Below are 18,945 nucleotides of genomic sequence, written 5' to 3'. Positions count from 1 at the left end.
ATATTGAACTTGATCAGCCAACATCTTCACTGTTTCCAGAATTTCTTCTCACCACCGACTCCTTCGTCTCCAGGCTCGGCTTTGATTATGAGACAACCTGTCGAAACCTTCAGGTTGCCTTAAATGGTACCCTCCTCCTCATCCTAGATTGGACCATAGGTGCACTAGCTAAGAAGATCGAGGATTGCTCCTCCCTTTAATCCAGCTTCTCATCAGACTGGTTAGGAGTTCTTTCCTGTGCTGATCGGGCAATTAGAGATGGTTCTCAAGAACTAGCAGCTGTATTTCCTGTTGGCATTCTTCATTTGAGACCGCTTCAATTCATCCTGATCCTGATCACTCTTGAAATTAAAGAGGACCTCAAGTGTTGTAACTTCCATTTCCACTGTAGGAGTACTAGTGTTGTTTCTTTTTTATGCCGGTGAGGAACATAGTGATCGGCAGTTGCTGACACTTTTTTTTCTTTGTGTGAGGCGATCTTTGTAAGCCTTGAATCCAGGGGCTCTGGCCTCTTCCTTCATCATGAAAGTTTGTGATGGCATATGTTTCCAGAAGAGACCAGTCTCATCTATGTTGAATACTTGTTCACGTGAATAACCCCCTTCATCAATAATTGCCTGGAACATCTCGTTAATGTATTCATCAATGGCTGGTTTGTCAGCAGAGCCCACTTCTCCACGTAGGGACACATGTTTAAGGTTGAACCTCTTCTGAAATTTATCAAACCAGCCCTTGCTGGCATTAAGTTCGGTTGGTTTGGTAGGAGATGCCGTAGAAAGTCCTGGTTCTGAGTCATCGTTACCACCATCCGTAAACCTGTTGTAGAGCTGCCTGGCCTTCTCGTGTATGGTGTTGGTATCCAGTGCTATGTTCTTTTTTCTGCAGTCGCTAATCCAAACAGCTAATGCAGACTCCATCTTCACAATGGCCTTATTGCGGGCAGTTACCACCCTTTTCACCATTGTATTAACATTAACATTTGCCATCGTCCTTATGTTCTTCTTGTCCTTTTTGATGTAGCAAACGGTAGATTTGTTGGTGCCGTAATGGCGACCTACATCTGCATAGCTTCTCCCTTCCTTCAGCATGTTGAGGAGTTTAATCTTCTCGGCTATAGTAAGCATCTTCCTACGACGCTTGGGTTCACTGCCAGAAGCCTTAGAAGGTGCATAATGTTTTATTGGCATCATAGTGCTTAAACAAATTCACAATGTTACCCAAAAAAATCCAGAAAAATCAATAACAGCACAGATAAGGATGCAGAGCTATGTCGCGTACGGATGCGTAGAAGCGAACTGGACAACATGGGATGATGGGACACTGAATGCTGCTTGAAAGAGATCCTGTGGTCGGACAGCCAATTAGTGGCCAGAATACTGATCAGTATTCCTTGATTGTTACTGTCTCCTTTACTGGCCAATAGCGTGTCTTGTACGAAATCATCTGGGCAAGATATGCTACGCTTCCTGAGTTTTGTTTTCTATAAAGAGGAGCGATTCTATTTACTGCATCCTCTTAACAGGAAACAAAAATGTAAAAAATTGCTTTTTAGCCACCGAGCTGAATTTCTGTATTTTTATTAATTTACTTTACAATATTAATTTATGACCAATAATTACTATTTTTAATAAAACAATAATTAAAATTGGAAAAAAATATAAGACGTATCTGCCCTCAGAAGCCCGCGATATAAACGGGAGTCCACGATATAGATTTACATATATTATATTTATAAATCTGCGATGTACTGAGGGCGCGATAGGTGAACTGTGATATGGCGAGGTATTACTGTACTTGATATAATGTGTTTGATATTTATTAACATACAACCCATGATTTGTGATAGTCTTGCAGACCTGGCCAGGGCGTAACATTTTTCCCCTATCACATCATCATGCCCTCTACTTGTAGAGTTTGCAAGGAGGAAACTTCGGCGCCATAGGTAACCTCCCCCCTCATTATTGTTTCTGTCTCCCTGTAATCTTTCCTTGTGGTGTTTTCTCCTTCGGGAGGGATCTCTCCTTCACCCTCATCGCTCACTTGTCAGGCCAGGGGACCCCAGTTGTTTACGGTTGGGTGACCTCTTCATAAGGGCTTCCTCCCCCTTAACAGGGTAATTACCTTCGGAGCGAGAGGAACCCTTCTCTACTAATCATTTTTGCTTTTTTCTTTAGCTTGACTGTGAATATTGTAGGTGCAGCAGTAGATGGCTGGATTGTCATTGTTGGTTTTCCATTCCTTTAGGATTTTCAACTTTGGCACTCCTGTATGCTGTGGCACTGCCTTGTTGTACCTGTAGTCTGTCTACTCCTGCTGGGCCTCCTGTCTTGATTGCTCTTGTTCCCCTGGCAACCAGTCATGGGACAGCTCCTACTGTGCCTTCTGCCTCTGCTGCCCTGATTGCTCCTGTTGCTGTTACTGATATTCCTGTAGTTATTGTCAGCTGGGCTGCTCCTGTATGCTCTCCTGCCATTGCTGGCCTGGCCACTCCTGTTGCTATTTCTTTAGGAAATGTTGGAGAGAAGTTCAAGGAAGAAGTCTTGTGAGATGAGCACCTTCTTCAAACTTATCCTCACCTGTGTCTCCTGCTGCCTTCTCACCTTCATCTTCCAAGGCTCATTGGTTGAGGAAGAATAAGGCGGCTGCTCCCCTCCCCGAAGTTTCTTCGCTGGGCCTCTAAGGGGCTGCCTCCTTTCGAAGAGGCAGATGGTTCTCGCGCCGGCTCTTCTTGGCCTTTGGCCTCGGGAACCGAATCGCATACCTCATAGGGTCTTGCGTTTTCAGGAGCCATCAGGCACATAGACTTTGGTTTGCACTCTTGCAGCCAGTTCTTTGAAGTCTGCTTCTAAGACTGGTGCTGTGTCAGGGTCTCGGCCCAGCCGAGGCCTCTGAGTGCTTGATTTCCTATGGAGTCTTGAGCTATTGTTAGAGAGACCTCACATTATCCTGGTTCAGGCACAGGGCATGGGAAAGAGCCAGGATATGCAAGTGTCCGGGCTCTCCCTGCCAGCACTGCGCCAGTACTACAACAGTACGCGGCCAGGGCCTGGTCTGGTGCGTAAGTCTCTTACCAAGCGCTTGGAGCCGCAGTCTCAGCCAAGTACCTGGGAAAGTAGTGAGGAGATTCCCATAAGAAGTCCTACCAAACTCCTATGGAACTTCCTCTCTTCAGCGAGGCAGGATTCTCTCGTTGGCTCTTCCCGCTCGTTGGGCGGGAGGCAATTTGCATTCTCTTCTGGAGTCTCTTCTTGTTTTGGGAGTTTTGAGGGCGTGACTTCTGGCCGTGCTCTTGGTCCCAGTTTTAGAAGTCTGTGTCTAAAATTGATGCTGTGCCTGTCCCTTCTTGGTTTCATAGGAACTAAGAGGAGACCGCTCCCAATGATCATTCTTATGAGTTTGGGAGTTCTGCCAGGTGCTTGAATTCCTTGGAATTGCAGGTGCTAGACTGGCAAATTTTTTGAGTGCCAGGGATTCTGCAGAATCTTGGGTGCTTTCCAAACCAGTGCCAAAGGGTTCACTCATCAGTCTGGTTTAGGCACAGAACAAGAGTAGGTGCCAAGACATGTCAGGTGTTTTGACACCACCTGCCGGCTCTGTGTAGTTAGGTCCCATCCGTCTTGTCTTGGATCTTAGGGTCTGAACATGCAGGATAGCAGACTTAGAATCCTCCTTTAAGCTTTCTGCTTGAGGTTTCAGATTTGAAGGAGACTAGAGTATTTAGGAAGGAAAGCAATTGTTCTTAGCTGACAAGTCTTGTCTTGACTTGATTTGCATGCTGAGCCAGTACCCTGGTTACGTTCATGCTATCAGCTGGTTTAGGCTCAGCCCGCTTGTCTTGGCTTGGCTTACTTGCTATGCCAGGCCCCTGGTCGCTTTCGTGCTGTCAGCACCGATGGCATGGCTAGTTTGCTGTCTAATGGATCAACTGAATTGAGTGCTTGGCTCTTTGACCAACCAAGTCAAGTACTCGGCTCTGTTAAAGTGAACTTTCCACTCTCCTCCAGTTGGTGCTTTGCCATGGCATAAACACATTCATTCCCCATACTGTCGTCATCCCAGGTTGATGACAGCCCATGGCTAACCCTCCTGCTGGTTCTTCTAGCTGGACAGGTAGGAATGCCCTTTCTTCTTACCTGTTCTTTTCACCCTCTTGGGAGGTGCAAGACAGACAGAGAATTCCAATGAGTTTTTCTCTATAATTCGGCTACAAGGGTTGTTATTTTGATATCGATCCTCAGATTATCTCGTCATACACTTGAGTATGTAGTCAAGGAAAGTTTCATTGGGTTCTGTTGAAATTGGGAGTTTCACACTATGGAAAAACTAGAGGGTTTTTCTTTGGGAAATGAATACCCCCAGTTTTCATTTAGCAGAGATCTTTGCGTTGATTCATGAGCACTAATCTCTGGCTGGTAGTTGCTGGCTAACCACTTTGTTCAAAAGTTTAGCAGCTATTTTTCAGCTTCACTGAAAGTAATTATTAATGTAAAGGACCTCAGGTTTGTATATTTAGGATAAATACAATCTACTTTTAAAAATTGTCATATCTGTGAGAAGTTGATGAATAATGATCTACAGCAATATTGCTATCAATACATGGGAAATGAGTTTCAGTTTTTGTTGTTACTACTACTTATTTGAGGTCCTTAAATTGAAGAATAGGTGCAATTTGTATGTTATCATTTTTTTATGCTTATTTTAAGAACACTTATTTTTTTTGCAGGACCCTACACTGAAGAAATATTCTGTCATTATTATTGATGAAGCCCATGAAAGAAGTATATTCTCTGATATACTTATAGGTATCCTCTCTCGAATAATTCCGATACGACTTAAAAAGAAAAGACCCTTGAAACTTGTGATAATGTCAGCAACACTGAGAATTGAAGATTTCACTGAAAATGTAAGACTTTTCAAAGAACCAAAACCCCCAGTTTTAAAGGTTAGTTGAGCTTTGTTCTTTTTGAAGTTTGTAATGCAAAGTAAGAATTATTTTCAAAACAAACATAAAACTGTGATAGATTAATACAGTGCATATGCAGTCAGATCCATTGCTTCTCACTTGTCAATGCAGCCAGGTTTCTGTGTAGTTATCTCTTGATATAGAGAATAAGAGGCAGGAATATCTGTATAAATTAATGGTTTTGTATTGAATTGCTTTGGAATCAAGTGCATTAATCACATAGAGCCTTCATTCACTGTCTAAGTGTCTCTTACCTTGTATTCAGATGTCTTGCAAACAGAGGGAGATTAGCGATTATTCACCTTCGTGTGCCCATAACCCATCTTTAGGTAATAACCGTCCCCATTGTTTCACATGTCCCATGACTGTATACATCAGTGGTAGCATCACCTCAGCTCTGCTTTGGCAGTTTTGATAATGTTAATTCCTTTTTATGTTCATTCCTATCATTTCTGTTCTTCATTTCCTAAGTTACCCCATTTTCTCCATATTTTCTTGTAAAAACCTCAGTGATTAATAAAAGATTATTAACAGGTTATTTTGCAAGCATCATATAAGCATTCTTGTATATATTTTACTTTGTTTGTTAACTTTGGAATTTGCTTGCTGTATGTTGTACAAGTATGATAAATCATTTGTATGTAAGGAATTGTGGTATAACTTGTATTTGATTTTGATGTACTATTGGTGCCTTTTGTTCATTAATCGCTGAATGAGGTAGTTTGGTTTCAACAAAGAGATGCAATTTCTTGCTTGTTCTATTTGAAGCTCTTGTGTTATTGTGTTTTACAGAAATCGAATAATCTTAAGTAGCCTTGTTCCATGTAAAAATGAACCCAGCTTTGTCTTCAAAAGTTGAAAGAAGAAAGGATGCATTACATATGCAAAGCCCATAATCCCATCTGCAGTCAGTGTATAGGTCTGATTTTTGGTGAGCGTTGATCATTTTTGTTCCTTTCTGTGGTTGATAACATCTTGTTCCATCATCAGCACATCTCTGTTTTGGATGTCATAACTTTTTTCTAATTTATTTTGTATCCTGAATTTGCTTGTTTAGAGTAGTTTTGCCCATGCCTAACCCATATCAATGATTTTCATCACTTCTGCAATCTTCAGTATTGTCTAGTATCTCCATTTTTTGTGTATTATTAGTGTAACATTCTTTGCACTAAACTATAAAGGAATAAATGCCAGTGGTTGGGGTGAGTATAGGTGTAAGGAAATTGTGACAGGTAGTTTATAGAAACAGGATCTAATGAGGAGCAGAAGGGTAAGCCAAGATCAAGAACGCTGCAGCAATCAAAGGTGTGATATGAGATATTTATGCAAAATATGAGGTGAAAATTCACAAGTAAATAGCACAATTCAAAAACTGTTAACATTTGGTCCTGGGAAAAGCAGCAGCAGGCCTTGGTAAGAGATTGACATCCTATTGTCTAAGCAGGGATTTCCAGTAGATTTTCCTTCTGTAGTAACATTTGCCTTGAACACAGGTTTTGTGCTGATATTCACTGTCATTTTTACGTTTAAATTTCTTAGGACCTTTAAATTAGCATTTTTCATTGTGTTATTGTTACATATCCCCCTGGATGTCATAACATTGGGGGAAGAAGGTTTTCATTATATTTACTCTCACTGAGCTTTGGCTTTCCAGGATTATATATTTGCTTAGTCACAATAAACTATTAATTTTTTTATTAACTGTGATTTTTGTTGTTTTGTTCACACTATAGGGTGCTTTGCTCTTCATGTCCATTATCATATTTACTGCTGTTTTAATGTCTTAATTTCCTGAGCTTTGTGAATTGAGGTTGTTTTATAATGTTACACTTCTCTTCTCTGATTCCCTTCTCATATTTTTTTTTTTTTTTTTTTTTACATATCTTTGACTCGTGAATTGATAATTGTTATTGCTATAACTGATCTCCCAGCTTGTACTAGTTATTGGGCTAATATTAACCTTATATTGCTCATAATGAACTAAAAGCTTGGATTTTCCGATAATATTCTTGTGCATCACGTTCTGATGCCACCTTCCTTCTTATGAGGAATATTCCATGAGCAAGCTGATTATATGTCAATTTAGTCAGTGTTATTTTTTTTTTATTTTCTATATTGGTGAAATGTGGGTGTTGTTCAATGATGGGAAACATGTTTGATTTTAGAAAATGTCTTAATGTGTTGAAGTTGTCTTGTGAAGTCATAGAAGACAAGATGGTGATGGCGTGGGGTGGAAAATGTAAACAAACAGAACAGTTAGAACAGGAGAGACTGATGTGCTGTTTGGTTTGTTAGGAGAGAGCTCTCTGTCCTACAGGAATTTGTGGGTTGTAAGTCTTGTTGTGGTGTTGTTCAAAGTCTTAAGTTGCATTATACTGGGACCGAGGAACGTGAACAGGTGGGTAGATTGTAAGACTGTTACATATGGAAAAATTAGGCTAGAAAAATAATTCAACTGGTAGCAGAATGTGGTTACCTAAAGATGGACGGATCAGATAGTGAACAAAGGGAGATAAGATGGAGAAGGGATTGTCCAAAATTTAGCGGTATAGGGGGTATAAAGGATAGAGAGGACAAGTCGAAGATTGGTTTGTGGTGTGCAGAGATGAAGTGAATTATCTGGGGATAGAGATAAGAATAAGCTTAAAAGCTTAAAAAGGGAAGTCGTAAAAGTAACAGAAAGAATAGTGTTTGATAGACTTGAACTTAAGGGTAAAGAGGGCTCAAAGATAAACTTATCCAAACTAGATTAAGTTTGTCTAAAAGATACGCTAATGGAGAGTTACAATAAAATGAAAAACTATTTTAAAATAGGAAGAAAATCTAGTGAAAAGATGAGAGATTTTTTAATTAGGTGTGAAAAAGCAGAATCAGAGTGTAACAGAGCAATGGGGAAAAGCATGCTTGAAAGAAAAGCTAAGGGTTTTCATGTATTGGAATAAGCAAATCTCACACACAAAAAAAAAAAAAAAAAAAAAAAAAAAAAAAATGGTATTAGCAGCTTGTGGCCAAGGTAATTTGGAATGTAAAAAAGTGTCACAGATAATGAAAAGAATATTTGAGGGATTAGGGAATAAAGAGGAAGGGAAATGGTGGAGACCAGAAGGCAATGCAAATTCTGGAAGAGAGAAGGAAAACTAGAGATATTGGGGAAATGGAACCGAGGTAGGGGTGGAAGAAATCCTGTAAATAAAGAAGGGAATGTGGCATTATGTGATACGCAAATCGGAATGGCATTGGGCTAAGGATTGTCCTCAGAATTTTCAAAACAGAAAGAAAACAGAAGCAAAACAACAGAAAAGAAAATAAGCAGAAAACAGAAATTTGGCAAGAGGAAAAAGTTTATATAGAAGTTAGTAAAATAGAGGAAAAGTTTTGGGAAGAGAATGCAATTTTAGACCCAGGATGAAAATCAAGTTTGTGGGGAATTGTGACTAGCGCGCATTGTCGTGGGCCTGAGTCAGGAAGAGTTGAGGAGAATGAAGGATACTAGGACAGAGTCTAATAAAGTATTTAATTTTGGTGAGTCATCATAATGGTCAAAAGGAGTAATGGAAAACCATGAGTAAAATGGGTATGACCATAAACTTGAAAGAAAATTGTTATAATAGAAATATTAGGTGAAATGAAGGTAAAGTTAAGAGAAGACAAACAGGGTCACTTGAGAATACCAATATTGAGGAGGAAGGTAAAAGAATTATTACTAGAGGGTTGGAAGGGAAAGAGTCTGAGGGAAATTAAAGGTGCAATGATCAAGTTACATCTACATTTTGGTCATGGAAGTGGAGATAAAATATGGAAGCTAACAGAAGAAGCACAATGAAGTAATGGTTTGAGAGAGAAAGAAAAGGACGAAATAAAAAGGTTAGTAACAAACTTGATTGCAAATTGTGAGGTATGTATAAGATATGAAAGATACCAAGCTAAACCAGTAGTAGATTTTCTTGGAGTAAAACATTTAATGAAGTTGTTGCAATGGATGTGGAAGCAATAGATATGGCAACAAGGTATTGTCAGGCTTTTTGGATAAAAGATAAGAAACCAGAAAATATTGTCAAGGCACTTTTTGATGGGTGGTTTGCCATATTTGGAATGTCTTCTAGAATATTGTCAGACATGGGGGAGGATTTCAAAATGAAAATTGTAAGACAGATGGCAGAAAGATGGAATAATAAAGTATTGGCCACAACATTGGAATCTCCATGGAGCAATGGATTATGTGAAGACAGTAGGCATAATCAAAGAAAGTTTAAGGAAGATGATAGAAGATGAGGAAGTGGATTGGTCCATAGCTTAAAGATGGGTAGTGAGAGCTAGGAACTACTTAATAAATAATGGAGGTTTCTCTCCTAATTAATTTTTATTTGGAAAAAACCCTAATTTGCCTAATTTAATGGGAGAAGAGAGTTCAAGTCCTGGAAGCAGAGAGAAAGGGATGAAAGAGAGTATAGTAGGGGATACACTTAATGCACTGCATAAGGCCAGAGAAGTGTTTATTAAAAATGAGTCTTGTAATAAAATAAGAATTGCTTTTAATAAAAATGTCAGAGAACATAAATTTGAAGTAGTAGTGGTGGGAGATGATGTAATCTATAAAAGAGAAAATGAAAATGAATGGATAGGATAGGACCTGGTCAGGTAGTGGAAGTATCAGGTAAAATGGTAGTGGTTAAACATGGGGATTCTCTAAGAGAAGTAGCTAGAATACATATTACTAGGGTTCAAAGACTAACACTAGAAACAGAAAAGATACCTAAAATGATAAATCACATATTGTGAAAGATAGATCCTATGCCCCAAATGAAGGAAATGTAGTTAGGCAGGAAGAAAAGGAGATAATAGTGGGCTGGAGAAAGGAATGCAGAAGAGGCTATAGAAAGAAATGTGTTATAGGAAACAATGGAAGATGAAGGGGAAAGTGAGTTAATAGAAGAGATACCCAAATTCAAAAAGGGAAAGAATTAGAGCTATAAACATTGATACAAGTCAAGTAGAAGAGTGAACTATATTAAGTCTTGCAGGAAAAAGATCAAGCAAATCTTGAGCAGATTCGTACAACGTACAAGACTCACAGTCAGGTGACAAGGGATAGGTTAACTTAAGAGGTTATAGTCATTTAGATAAATTTGAAGATGAAGAAGAAGTGTTCCCAGGATTTGAAAATAGAAGCGCAATTGAAGCTAAAGAAAAAGAACAAGAAAGTTGGAGAGAAAACAAGAAATGTACGAGGGGGGACCCAAAAGTAACCGAAATTGTGTCATAGAATTTTATTCAGTTATTGTTACATGTTTACAGTCTTATCACCTTCAAAGTATTCTCCATTTGAAGCAATGCACTTATCCAGACGTGTTTTCCACTGTTGAAAGCAATTCTGGAACTCTTGTGAAGTTATGGCTTTTAATGACTCCGTCGTTTTCTTCTGAACCTCTTCAACGTCTGCAAAACGTTTTCCTTTGAGGGCTTTCTTCATTCGGGGGAACAAAAAGAAGTCACAGGGAGCAAGATCGGGTGAATAGGGGGTCATGCCATTCTTGGTCAGAAACTGTCTCACACTCAAGGCGGTGTGCGCTGGTGCATTGTCGTGATGAAGCCACCACCCTCCACTTTGCCACAGGTCGGGGCGTTTCCGTCTCACGACAATGCACCAGCGCACACCGCCTTGAGTGTGAGACAGTTTCTGACCAAGAATGGCATGACCCCACTTACCCACCCTCCCTATTCACCCGATCTTGCTCCCTGTGACTTCTTTTTGTTCCCCCGAATGAAGAAAGCCCTCAAAGGAAAACGTTTTGCAGACGTTGAAGAGGTTCAGAAGAAAACGACGGAGTCATTAAAAGCCATAACTTCACAAGAGTTCCAGAATTGCTTTCAACAGTGGAAAACACGTCTGGATAAGTGCATTGCTTCAAATGGAGAATACTTTGAAGGTGATAAGACTGTAAACATGTAACAATAACTGAATAAAATTCTATGACACAATTTCAGTTACTTTTGGGTCCCCCTCGTATATCAGGAGGTAAATGATGGACAAAAAGCTGTATATACAAGATGGACAGTAACTGAAAAGGTAAAAGGGGTGGGTGGGAAAGGATATGTAAAGCAAGATTTGAAGCTAGAGGTTTTGAAGAAAAGATGGCTGAATGGGAAAAAGATGCTCCAACATGCAATCCCGAAATTTTAAAATTTTGTCTGACAATAATAAAATTGAAAGATTGGAGTTCTTATCATACATTAGATGTAAAAACGGCATATTTACAAGGTGATGAAATACAAAGAGAAGTATATTTAAAACCACCTAGGGAAGATGGTTGGAGTGGATTATGGAAATTAAAGAAAACTGTTTATGAGCTAAAGGATGCAGCAAAAGCAGGTATTGTAAGGTGGTAAAAGTAGTGGAGGAGGTTACGGCTAGAGAAGTAGACTAGAACCTAATACTATATTCTTTTGGAGAAAAGACAATGAATTGAATGGTATTTTGTGTACACATGTAGATGATTTTTGCTTTAGAGGAACTGAAGGATTCTTAAAGGAAACCATTGGGAAGTTGAAAGGCTAATTGCAAGTAGGAGATCAAGAAAGTAAAAGTTTAAATTGTTTAGGAGTAATAGTAGAGAATAGGGAAAATAGAACTCGTTGTAATCAGTGGCAGTATATAAATTCTATAAAAGAACCAGAAGCTAGAAGATTTACAAGTAATAGAGTGTGAGGACAAAAGGAGTTAGCAGAGTATAGATCAGTGATAGGACAGTTGAATTGGGTATCGCTACATACCATGCAAGAAATATCATACGATGTTAGTGAATTAAGTAAAGCTTCTAAAGAAGGAATGACTGAAGATATAAAAAAGCTTATTAAAATTGTAAGAAAAACTAAGAACATAATGGGAGAAGTTACAGTAAGATAGTTGGAAGAAGAAAAGATTTATTGGGAACTCTATGTAGATGCTTCATTTGGGAATATAGAAGATAGCAATACTCAATTGGGTGATGTTATATCCTTGACAGATGGTAAGAGAATAAGTCCCATATGGTGGAGTCCAGAAAATCCTGGAGAGTAGCAGAATTCACCATTGAAGCAGAAACTCTGATTGTGGGGGAGGCCATAGAAGGATTGATATAGTATCTAAAACATTTGTGGGAAGAGATAGAAGGAGGGAGAAAATTAGAAGTATTGATTAATACTGATAGTAAAACACTACTGACTGCAATAAAATCAAGTACTGGAGTAAGTAGTAAGAGATTAGAATAGATACTATTGCAGCAATAAGAGAAACAATAGAGTCCGGGGAAATAAAGGAGGCGAGATGGATAAAAGGTAAAGATCAAATAGCTGATGTATTAACTAAAGCAGGAGTTTCAGGGGAAAATATCAGAAATTATGTAGAGGGTAAAGAGTAGGAGAATAAAGGAGATTAGAGGGAATTAGGTTAGGAATAGGTCGGAGGGAAGGGAGGAGATAAGTGTGATTATATGTATCAGTTTAGACAATGTTATTTTATTTTCATTTTCAGTGCAGGCAGTCCCTAGTTATCGTTAGACTCTGTTAACATGATCCAGTTTTATCAGCAATTTAGGGCACCTTAATGCGCCGAGTTCCAGTTATTGGCACCATGTTGCCATAACATACCTGACAGAGGCACCATTAATCAGTTATCAGCGCCATAAGCGTCATAAATTGCCGAGTTTTGGTCAATGGCAGCTTTTGCTTATCAGCACCCCGGAGAATGGAACCCCTGCCGATAACCAGGGACTGCCTGTATTGGTGAACTGTGGGCGTTGTTTGATTTTAGAAAGTCTTAATGTATTGAAGTTGTGCTGTGATACTAAGAGAGACTATTGTGTTAGGTAAGAGTTCTCTCTTATAGGAATTTGTGGGTTGTATATCTTGTTGTGGTGTTGTTAAAAGTCTTAAGCTGGATTATACTGGGACCAAGGAACATGAACAGTTGTTCCCTTCTTACAATCTTCCTGTTTATACTGGGAGCGAAGTTTGGCTTCTACATTTTTTGCTTTTCCTGTACCGAGCTCTTGTCATTAGGGGTTGTGCCCCCTCCTCTTACCTGATTGAACCAGAGTTCAGTACCTGAACTTGAAAAAAGGGAACAATATGGGTGTTTCCCAATGGATAGTGAGTTTTTTCCTTTCATCGGACATTTGTGAAGGGCCTGTTCCCTTTCCTTGTTAGGTTTGCAGCTTCTGTGTTTTAGTAGTTGGGTCCTTCAAACACTAGATATCGACTTCCTCTTCCCTTTTAATTGTTTTGAGAGGTTTCATAGTTGCAGAATTAGCTCTGGGTTTCCTTTCTTAATATATATGAAGGCTCATTGGATTAGATCCAAACTCCCTGGTTCATTGGTTAACTGCCGGTATATTGTGTGGATGGTTTCACTCACTTTTTGCAGTGAGATTTCACCTTCATTTGAGTAACTGGAATAGGGATGTGGCAGCCTAAGCCTATTCTTTCTGTTGGTCTGCCTTTGGCTGTATATATGACCTGGGTTTGCTGGACCTTTCGTATCCCTCAGTAATATTTTATTCATGCGTATTTGTTCCTTGGTCTGAATGCATGCAGTTATGATAATGTTGGTCATTCTGTTCTTTCTTGCAGAGCCACACTACCTGAGAGAACTAGAGTGATGTTTGAATGTTTATAGTGGATGTTTTCAATGTTCCAATTAACTTGATCTTTCTTTTTGTCATTCGTGCTTTTGAGAGCCACCAATATCTACCAACTTGCTTTGCCATTCTTTCCATTGAGGCGTTTTGCCCTCATTTTCCTCTTCTGCTCCCTCTACTCTCTGGGATTTTCCGTTTTGTGTTACTGTGTTAGGTCTTTTCATTCATTGGAAGTGGAATTCCCTTGAGAAGTTTACTCCTCACTGCCCCCTCCTATCTCTATTACTCTGTTTTACTGTACTGTTACCTCTTCTCTGCTTATTATTGTTGATGTGCCTTGTTCATTCCCTTGCTCCAATCTTTTCAGCTTTTCCACTTACTGTGTTGTACCCTGATCAGTCTATTATGCATCAATTTTTCCTTTGCCTATTATTGTTGAAATGGCCTCTTCTCATTTCTTTGGCCCTATCTTTTTAGTGTCTGTCTATATTGTACTGTGCCCTGACCAGGACCAATGTATGTTTTAGGATTCAGATTCTTAAAGAGCATTTTAAAATTTAGTGCACTAGTATTTTTCTTTATGCCCATTGAGTTCATGTGTCTGTTTGGTTTTCACTGCATTTACAAGAACTTGTGAATGTAAGATTTTACTGAATTTTGCAGGTGGAATCAAGAATGTTTGAAGTTACAATTCACTATAATAAAAGAACAGTGGAAAACTATCTTGAGGAAGCTTACAAGAAAGTTTGTAAAATTCATCGACAGCTGCCAGATGGTGGAATACTTGTCTTCTTAACAGGTATGTGATGGAAGAATACAAAAAGTGCTAAGTTTTCCTTATTCATTAGGGTTAAGGGATTGCTGTTAAGGAGGATGCACCACAGTATTTTTAAACTACCTTAAACTCATACAGCTTATATGTTTATTTTATGGGTATGTTCCCGTACCAGCATTCTAAGATTTTATGTCTTGGACGTGTATTGTTTTTGAGTAAACCCTTCAAGAAGCAAACTTTGAAAAATTATGTGAACTGTATCAAAACTGAAAAACATTCTATTAATTTTTATGCTGAAATTCCTTATATGATAATAAACAGCTTTTGCTCATCATATTTTTCAGTTTTTGCTCTTATAATTTTCCTTTAGTGTCATAGGTTTTGAACTCAGAGATGTAATTACTCAAAGAATTTTCATTAATAATTACATGGTATATGTTCTTGAGCTTTGCAGACATTTGAGTAAAATTACAGATGGCTCTTAGTGTGAAAATATAAAGAAAAATACAAGTGATATTTATTCATTCTTAGATTAATAAAATATGCATAAACATTAGTCTATTTTACCATTATGATACTGTAATGTATACAAATAAGAAAAATGTGAAGAAAGCTCCATATGCTGATGAAAATGCAGAGAAAACTTAAAATCCCAATGTAAGTATTCTTATGTATTGGTAGCTTTGCAATCCCAAATGCGTAAAGGGAAAATATTAGAGGGAATAATGGAGAATAAAGTGCTTCTAACTTACCTTGAAAAGGATTGATTTGGTTGTTTTTACTCTTGAAGGTTGCCATTAAAAACCAGCTAATTAATCTACATTATTTATTTACAAGAGGCCGTTGAATGGCCTGGGAAAAAGTAAAGGCAACTTGTCTGGATGTGGACCAATCCTATCTCTCACAATATGGAAAAGCTGGCCAAAATCAGATTTACTTCAATGCTGGTTTCTAAAATTATTCATAGGTATCTTGTGTTAAGGAAGCACTTGCGAGCGAGGAGACATGACACGTGACTCGGCAAAGATCTGGAAGAGTTCCCAGATTAGACACAGAATAAAATAGACTTCTTGCACAAATTTACAGTTACTCACTTTTATCTAACACACTGGGGGGAGGAACTCTAATGTTTAAATGAAATATTCAATGAAGACTATGTTTGTTTGGGGCGATCACAAAAGGTGGCATGCGACCATGAGGCAAGGAAAAGGAACAAAGGTATGTTCATATGAGAGAATTGGAAAATGTGGAATAGTTTACTTGACTCGGAGGAAAAGAACTGGCAATATGACTGTATCTGTCCTAGGTCATGGACTGGAGTGGACTTAGAAAGAATGCAGGTGCGAATCCTGGGTGTTGGGGGCAGCTTCTCCCCCCCTGTTGGCAGGCCATCCTGGGAACAGAACATATTGCCAGTAAGAGGTTCACGGGATAAAAGATCTTAAGAGTAAGCCTAAGAAGTACCTAGCTAGCTACACACTTCCTTTTGGGATACGTCCCTAAGGCTTACAGGAGTTTTTATTCTCCCCTCCCCCAGCTACTACGGAAATTCCGATCTATTGGCCTGATGTTAGGGAAAAAATGGGTGCTCTTTTAGAACTAAATAAAAATGAATGCTACTGTGAAGACGAGGCGATCACAATCCGTAAAAGTATTTACAATATTACTTGTTATTTTACTAATATAAATATACTTCAGTGGATTTGGGTCAGGAACCAGTTCCCTAAGCTACTGCCTCAGGTTCTCTCACTGAAACTTTACCTTTTCAGTCTTTTCTCTTAAAAACATTATGGGAGAAGATGGCCATTACTGCACGATTGAGTAAAACCAGTTGCACCAGGTTAACCTAAATGAAGTAAAATGCACACTGGCGGATGTATAATCAAAGACTCTTCAACACAACCTGGATAACAGAGCATACAGTCTTTCAGGTGGATGGGAACTCTCCTTCTGTGTGAGCTCTCATAATGAGACTACAAAATAAATGGCAAGCATCAGAGGAATAGGAATGTGATATATGCACCGAAGCATTTCAGAAGATATTTGCAGGAATACCACCAGCAGAAAACAAAGAAAAAGATCCTTCAGTGTAGTGTTGCTAAGTACACTCAGATACCTTGCATTAAACATCACATATATATACACCTGTGGCATTTCACATATGGTAATAATGCAGGCCGACAAGACTTCACTGCACATGGCATATAAACACTTAGAAATATCTTAATAATGCAGCTAAACAAAAGTTTAATGCAATATATCTTTAAATCAACAATATTCGATAAATACAAAAGTGTTCAATGCTCACATCTGCAGAATTTACTGTTAGCAACACTAACACTTAGCTGCTATGAAAAGCTTCAAAAAACCTACAAAAACAAAGTATCCAAACAAAGTTAACAGCCAGCTCATTTGTTAGCAACAAAAACCTGAAAGAAAACAAAAAATAACACATAACTAAACATTGAGAATAAAAATCCTTCTGGAAAGTCTTGAAGTAACAGGTTAGCAGCTGGCAAAACTTTTTTTGAACAATGGAAAAAAAAGTCATTAGAAATAAATTCTACGAAACATGAGAATCTCAACCTCCTGTAAGACAGTTTATTTGTTTAGAATGACCAGGTGGAAAATGAACTGGAAAAATGAAAATATGACAAAGGTTTTAAAAATGTAGAAGAATTTGTTAATAGACACACAGGAAGTGAGGTTTTTCACTTCTGTGAACCTGCAAGGAACAGCTGGTTTTCTTCCATTTGTCTTTTGGGATTGAAGTGTATGGGGACTCTCACATATGTACAAACAAACTATGTAAAAATAATGGTTTTGGTAAGGAACATCTTATTTTAAAATTATTAGTTCATCAAGTAGAGTAGATGGAATTTATTTTGTCCTATAGTATTTACACTTTTCAATTTATTTTTTTTATTCATTACATTATTGGTCAAGGAGGTTATTCTTATTACTTATACCAGGAGATTATATGCAGATGGTTGGAAGTTTCTATATTCTTGTACTGTCTATGACATTTTGAACTATTCTGTTCCAGGTCAGCAAGAAGTCCACACTTTGATGAATAGGCTGAGAAGATCTTTTCCTTTTCATTCACAAAATTCTCAAGATGTAAGTGGAATGAGTGGATACCGAAAAAGGAAGCTACAGCTCAAGGAGAAAAGGCGAACAGGAAAAGAAAATGAGACTGTTAAAAAAATTGTATTACCTGAAGTTAAATTGGAAGAGTAAGTAAAGGAAACTGTATTGGTTTTTTCTGGGCTCAACCTGTGCCGCTCCGTGAAATGCTCCTTATAGCACCATTTCTAAGGTATAAAAACTGCTATATATACCAGAGAAAAAAGTTGCATGGAATGCTAGGAATATACCCAGCTCGCTCACCCTTATAGGGTGTCGGTATAGTAACTGGGGCGTGTTAAAACCACTATCAGAGGTCTCTTACCAATTAATTCTCTCCTGTCTCAACATCCCCCGTTACTACGAGGTGCCGTTCTACATCCAACTACTGCCCGCTACTACTACTACTACCCACGCGACCCTCGTCATTCCTTTCTATAGCACCGTGATACGTACACGCGTTCTTGTGTTTGGAAGCTGTATCGTGCTTTTGTGAAGATGTCTGACCTTCTTGAGAATCCTACTACCAAGTTGAGTATTCCAATTATCAATTTTGATAAGTTGAGGTGGCGACACACGGTAAAATTATATATACAGGCAGTCCCCGGGTTACGACGGGGGTTCCGTTCTTGAGGCGCGTCGTAAGCCGAAAATCGTCGTAAGCCGAAAATCGTCGTAAGCCGGAACGACACTTGGAAATATGCCTTAAACTAATAAAAACTTAAAGAGACCTTACCTGTGTGACATGCAAGTATTGCATGATGTGTAGTGTGGTTATTTCAATGCCAAAGGATGGTTCTTGAAGGTATATATTCTTTATTATACTCTTGTGACACTATAAAGCACAATCTTGAAGTATTACCAAGTCCTTAGTTGACTTTAATATACACTAATACACTTAATCCTTAGGTTAGATTATACACTATACACTATACACTATGTAATCCTTTGGTAGTACATCCTGGAGTACACTAAAATCCCAGTCTGGTAGCTCTGGAAGGTAAAAGTATAACACAATTAGTACAAAATACTACACAAAGTCCTGAATGCAATATGTACGTATGTAAATTATAGATATCAAGAGTAAAAGAGTTAATGTATGTTAATTAATTCCTTACTTTTAGTTTATAATTCCTTACTTTGAGTTATATCAAGAGTAAAAAAGTTAATGTATGTGAATTAATTCCTTACTTTTAGTTTAAATTTTTCGTTCTATGTAACCCTGGATGCACAAAGTCTTGTGTGGCCCCATAGCCTACATCATTCAGGGGGTTCTGGAATGTACAAAAAATAATTATGTCAGTAAGTACTCTATGCATAGTAAGTTACATACAGTAATGTGATTATATATTGTATAATTGTTATGGGTATAGATAAGTGTGATTATATATTGTATAATTGTTATGGGTATTTTATGCATTGTTGAAATATGGTGGGTGTCCTATATATAGACAACATGTGGTAGA

At 38.3% G+C, this 18,945-nt stretch overlaps 1 protein-coding gene across 1 annotated transcript in view; it reads left to right on the top strand.

Moving 5' to 3' along the window:
* LOC135220611 (probable ATP-dependent RNA helicase kurz) overlaps window positions 1–18,945 on the top strand; it is a gene marked incomplete in the record, with an annotated part of 259,299 nt that overhangs the window by 63,908 nt on the left and 176,446 nt on the right. The window contains 3 exon segments of the mRNA XM_064257916.1: window positions 4,724–4,942; window positions 14,242–14,377; window positions 17,400–17,589. Coding sequence (XP_064113986.1) covers window positions 4,724–4,942; window positions 14,242–14,377; window positions 17,400–17,589 — 545 coding nt within the window.

Source organism: Macrobrachium nipponense, chromosome 2 (assembly GCF_015104395.2).
Source record: "Macrobrachium nipponense isolate FS-2020 chromosome 2, ASM1510439v2, whole genome shotgun sequence".
In the NCBI taxonomy this organism is placed as follows: domain Eukaryota; kingdom Metazoa; phylum Arthropoda; class Malacostraca; order Decapoda; family Palaemonidae; genus Macrobrachium; species Macrobrachium nipponense.
This window is presented reverse-complemented; position numbering and strand designations above follow the sequence as displayed.